At 39.1% G+C, this 3386-nt stretch overlaps 1 protein-coding gene across 1 annotated transcript in view; it reads left to right on the top strand.

Annotated features, from left to right (window-relative positions):
• The first annotated feature begins 2294 nt into the window (after positions 1 to 2294).
• The window catches only part of LOC107560385 (matrix-remodeling-associated protein 8-like), a 14549-nt gene continuing 13457 nt past the window's right edge, over positions 2295 to 3386 (top strand). The window contains exon 1 of the mRNA XM_016244590.1: positions 2295 to 2485. Coding sequence (XP_016100076.1) covers positions 2437 to 2485 — 49 coding nt within the window. The 5' untranslated portion in view covers positions 2295 to 2436. The remainder of the gene's footprint in view (positions 2486 to 3386) is intronic.

Here is a 3386-nt window from a genome sequence, read left to right as displayed (position 1 = left end):
TTTATCCAAAGCGACTTACAAATGAGGACAATTGAAGCAATCAAAGCCATCAAAAGAGCAACAATATATAAATGCTGTGACAAGACTCGGTTAGTCTAACACCGTGTCCTAACTACACACGACGCAACAAGATTCCAGCGACTCGCAACAAAATGGATACGTTTATAATCTAATTCATAAATATTAAAGCTTTTTAACATCATTAAATGTACTGAGTGACTGATAACATCTTTGTTATGGAATACGTTCGTTGATTCGCAGTGAGTTCACAGTTTTAAATCTTTGCTTTAATTTATTTTCATAATCTGAGGTAAACTATCTGTTGTTGCTTTCAGTATGGCTATAAGGTCACACAAAATTATGTTTAAACTCATATTAGACACGTTTAACTTTGAATAAAGCACATAATCACCTGAGATTATCTACTGTCATGTAGTATGTTGTTGTTCCAGCCGCAATGTCGTGGAAATAGAAACCGTTTCTAAATTAGAAATTTTGCGTGTCGCCGTCGCGGCTAGTTAGGACAAAAACTCCTATTAACATGGAAAAGATACCTTTTATCGCGTGATGCAGCATCGCGTCGCATGTAGTTAGGACACGGTGTAACGCAGGTTTTTTAATAATAAATAAAAAGAAAACAAGTAGATAGAACAGAAAAAGAATAGAAGTGTAACAGAAGCGCTAGTGTTAGAGGGTAATTTTTTTAATAAATAAAAAGAAAACAAGTCAAAATAATAGAGAACACTATAGTGTTAGAGGGTAATTTTTCATAATAAAAAGAAAACAAGTAAAAAGAATAGAGAGCGCTAGTGTTCGAGGGTCTATTTTTTAAATCTAAAGAAAACAAGTAGTAGAATAGAAAAAGAATAGAGAGTGCAAGTGTTAGAGGGTCAAGTTTTATAGAAAGAAAGAAAGAAATAAAATAAAAGAGAGTTCAAGTGTCGGAGGGTCAATTTTTTTAAAATATGAATAAATAAATATGAAATAAATCATCATCACAAATAAATACTACTGTAAAGTACTAGTCACTGAATGACTGTCACAATCTTAGCATGACCTTTTTTTAAATGACACAGTACGTTTATTGAAAGCTCAAAGTACATCCAGCAGTCTAATAAATATACATTTTTCTTTTCCAAAAGCCTCTCTCTTTCACCAAGTCACTCTGATGGCTCCACGGAAACTCTTTCCGTGGCAGCTATGGAAGAAACGGATGAGGTTGGGTCCTTGTCGACCGTTCAGACTGCCTCGTTGAGAAACTCCCTGCTGTCTTCATCAAGCCTGCGGGATTCCTTCTCTACTAATGACAGCAAAACTCTGGAAGGTCTGAGTGATTTGGTTGCCACGGATATGGATCCAGAAAGTCGCTCTCTTTCTATAGACAGTGCGTATGGAACTCTCTCGCCTCAGTCCCTGATCACAGAGCTGGACTTAAAGGGAGCGGTTTGCCAGAGCGAGGGAGAAGAGACCGATGCTGGGGAGGAAGAAGAGGCATTTGAGGATGATGAAGATGGTGATGAGGAGGATTCAATAACCTGGAACGGCTCTCAGATTACTGTAAATGAGTCCTACGTTTCAGATGGCCATGCAGACAATGAGAAGAATGATTTTTCTGAGATGTCTCAGGCCCCGGGTTGTCGCTCACATACACTGCGGCGCCGTTCGCCCGTCCAGCCCCGTCCAGACTACCTGCAGTATTTTGCCCTCAGGTCACGCTCCGAGGACGACCTGCTTCAATGCCTTACAGCTCCTCGCTGTTCCTCTGGCAGGAACAATGTCAGCAAGAGCTTGACACACCTCGCCAAACAGACGTCTCACAGCACAGAGCGATTCCAGTCGGACGAGGAAGACTTCCGTGGAGACCCCAAAGCATTGTCGAAGTATTGTATCTATTTTTACCTTGTGGAAGGTCTCTAATTGTTCCCTTATGTTTGAGTGATGATCTGTTGTTATGAAATGCTAGGCAGTTGCTCTGAAATTATATAAATGATGATGTCACATCAAAGATATATTATGAATTTGCTATTTATATTAACATTTTTCTGTTTCTCTCTGTTTCTCTAGGGAAGTTTAGCGTTTGAGTAAATGAAGCTGATGCCATTAGCTGGTCTATTGGTGGGACTTAAACCTAGTCTTTCGTCCAAGACTACATCTGTACCCAAGAGGACGTACAACTCAGTGACTCAAATATAAACAGGCAGAACCAGGGAGAACACTGTGGAACTCTCAGTTAAAAGCCATGATCATAATTCACTAATTTAATATTGAATATGATGTTAAAAAGCAGACTGTCTGCCGCTGCAGCTCATGTCGCTGGTCGATTAACAGCAAGACTTTCTGCGCCATAGAAGTTTGTCAGGAGAATAAAGCGTGCTAATTCGGCGTTATTCTGCTTTCAACACATCCTAGAGTGATTAACCCAAGAGGATAACGGACATGAACTTGGCTGTACCCTTGTGCGCTCGAGCGCTTTTCTTGGCTCAACGTGAGTATCTGATTTACCTGTATCCAAAGACAAAGTTGGTGTTGTTCTTAAAGTTTTTTTTTGTGGTTCAGTTTACATTGACAGCTGAGAGAAGAATAGGTAAATGAATAAAGATGGTCTATTATATTTAAACAGACTTCTAAAATGCTAAATTGGGCTCATCAAGTGTGCATGTTTGTGTGGTACTGTATATATGGTGTGCAAGCAACTCTCACCTGTATATCTTTGCATGTCTTGAGTCACTGTACACGTTTGCGAATATTTTCTGCTGTTTAAACGTTTTATACTGTCATGTAATGGTTTTTCAGTCTGTATTTTGCACTGTTGAGACCCAGACCCAAATGCCAAAACCATCTGGCGCAGATGACTAACTTCAAACAAGACTACAAGACTGATGACTTTGTTTTGAACTAACCCACAGAAAAGTTTCTGCTCCCAACAAACTGGTCTGCTTGATAGAAGCACCAAAAGTTAAGCACATAAAAGAAAAAAAAAGACTATATTTCTGGACATTCTATGGAATAAATGCCAGATGTGGCATGGAATTTTATTTTGTGGTGGTAAGTATGAGATGTTTGTCCAAGATGGCCTTGTCTTTCTCTTCTTGTTTAAGTATCTGATCCAGTGAGGAGTTGCCAAGAGCTGAAGCTTATTCTTGTGGAGGTCTTTGTGCTGAAGACCTAATGAATCAAGAAATTTCCCCTTACCTAAAATAATTGCATATTTTGAGCTCAGGAGTGACTCAGAGTGATTCACTTAACAAACAGCAAAGGCATACGGTTTTATTTAAAACAAATATTATTCAAATCTACTCATCTTATCACAGGCTGAGTCAGTAAACGTATAAACTTATAATTAACCAGTTTCGGTCAGTTAAGTCTGGCCCCATTGGTCAGCCCCC

Source organism: Sinocyclocheilus grahami, unplaced genomic scaffold, assembly GCF_001515645.1.
Source record: "Sinocyclocheilus grahami isolate Dianchi unplaced genomic scaffold, SAMN03320097.WGS_v1.1 scaffold3.1, whole genome shotgun sequence".
NCBI lineage: Eukaryota > Metazoa > Chordata > Actinopteri > Cypriniformes > Cyprinidae > Sinocyclocheilus > Sinocyclocheilus grahami.
The sequence above is the reverse complement of the archived record's forward strand: the minus strand, read 5'-3'. Positions and strand labels throughout refer to the sequence as shown.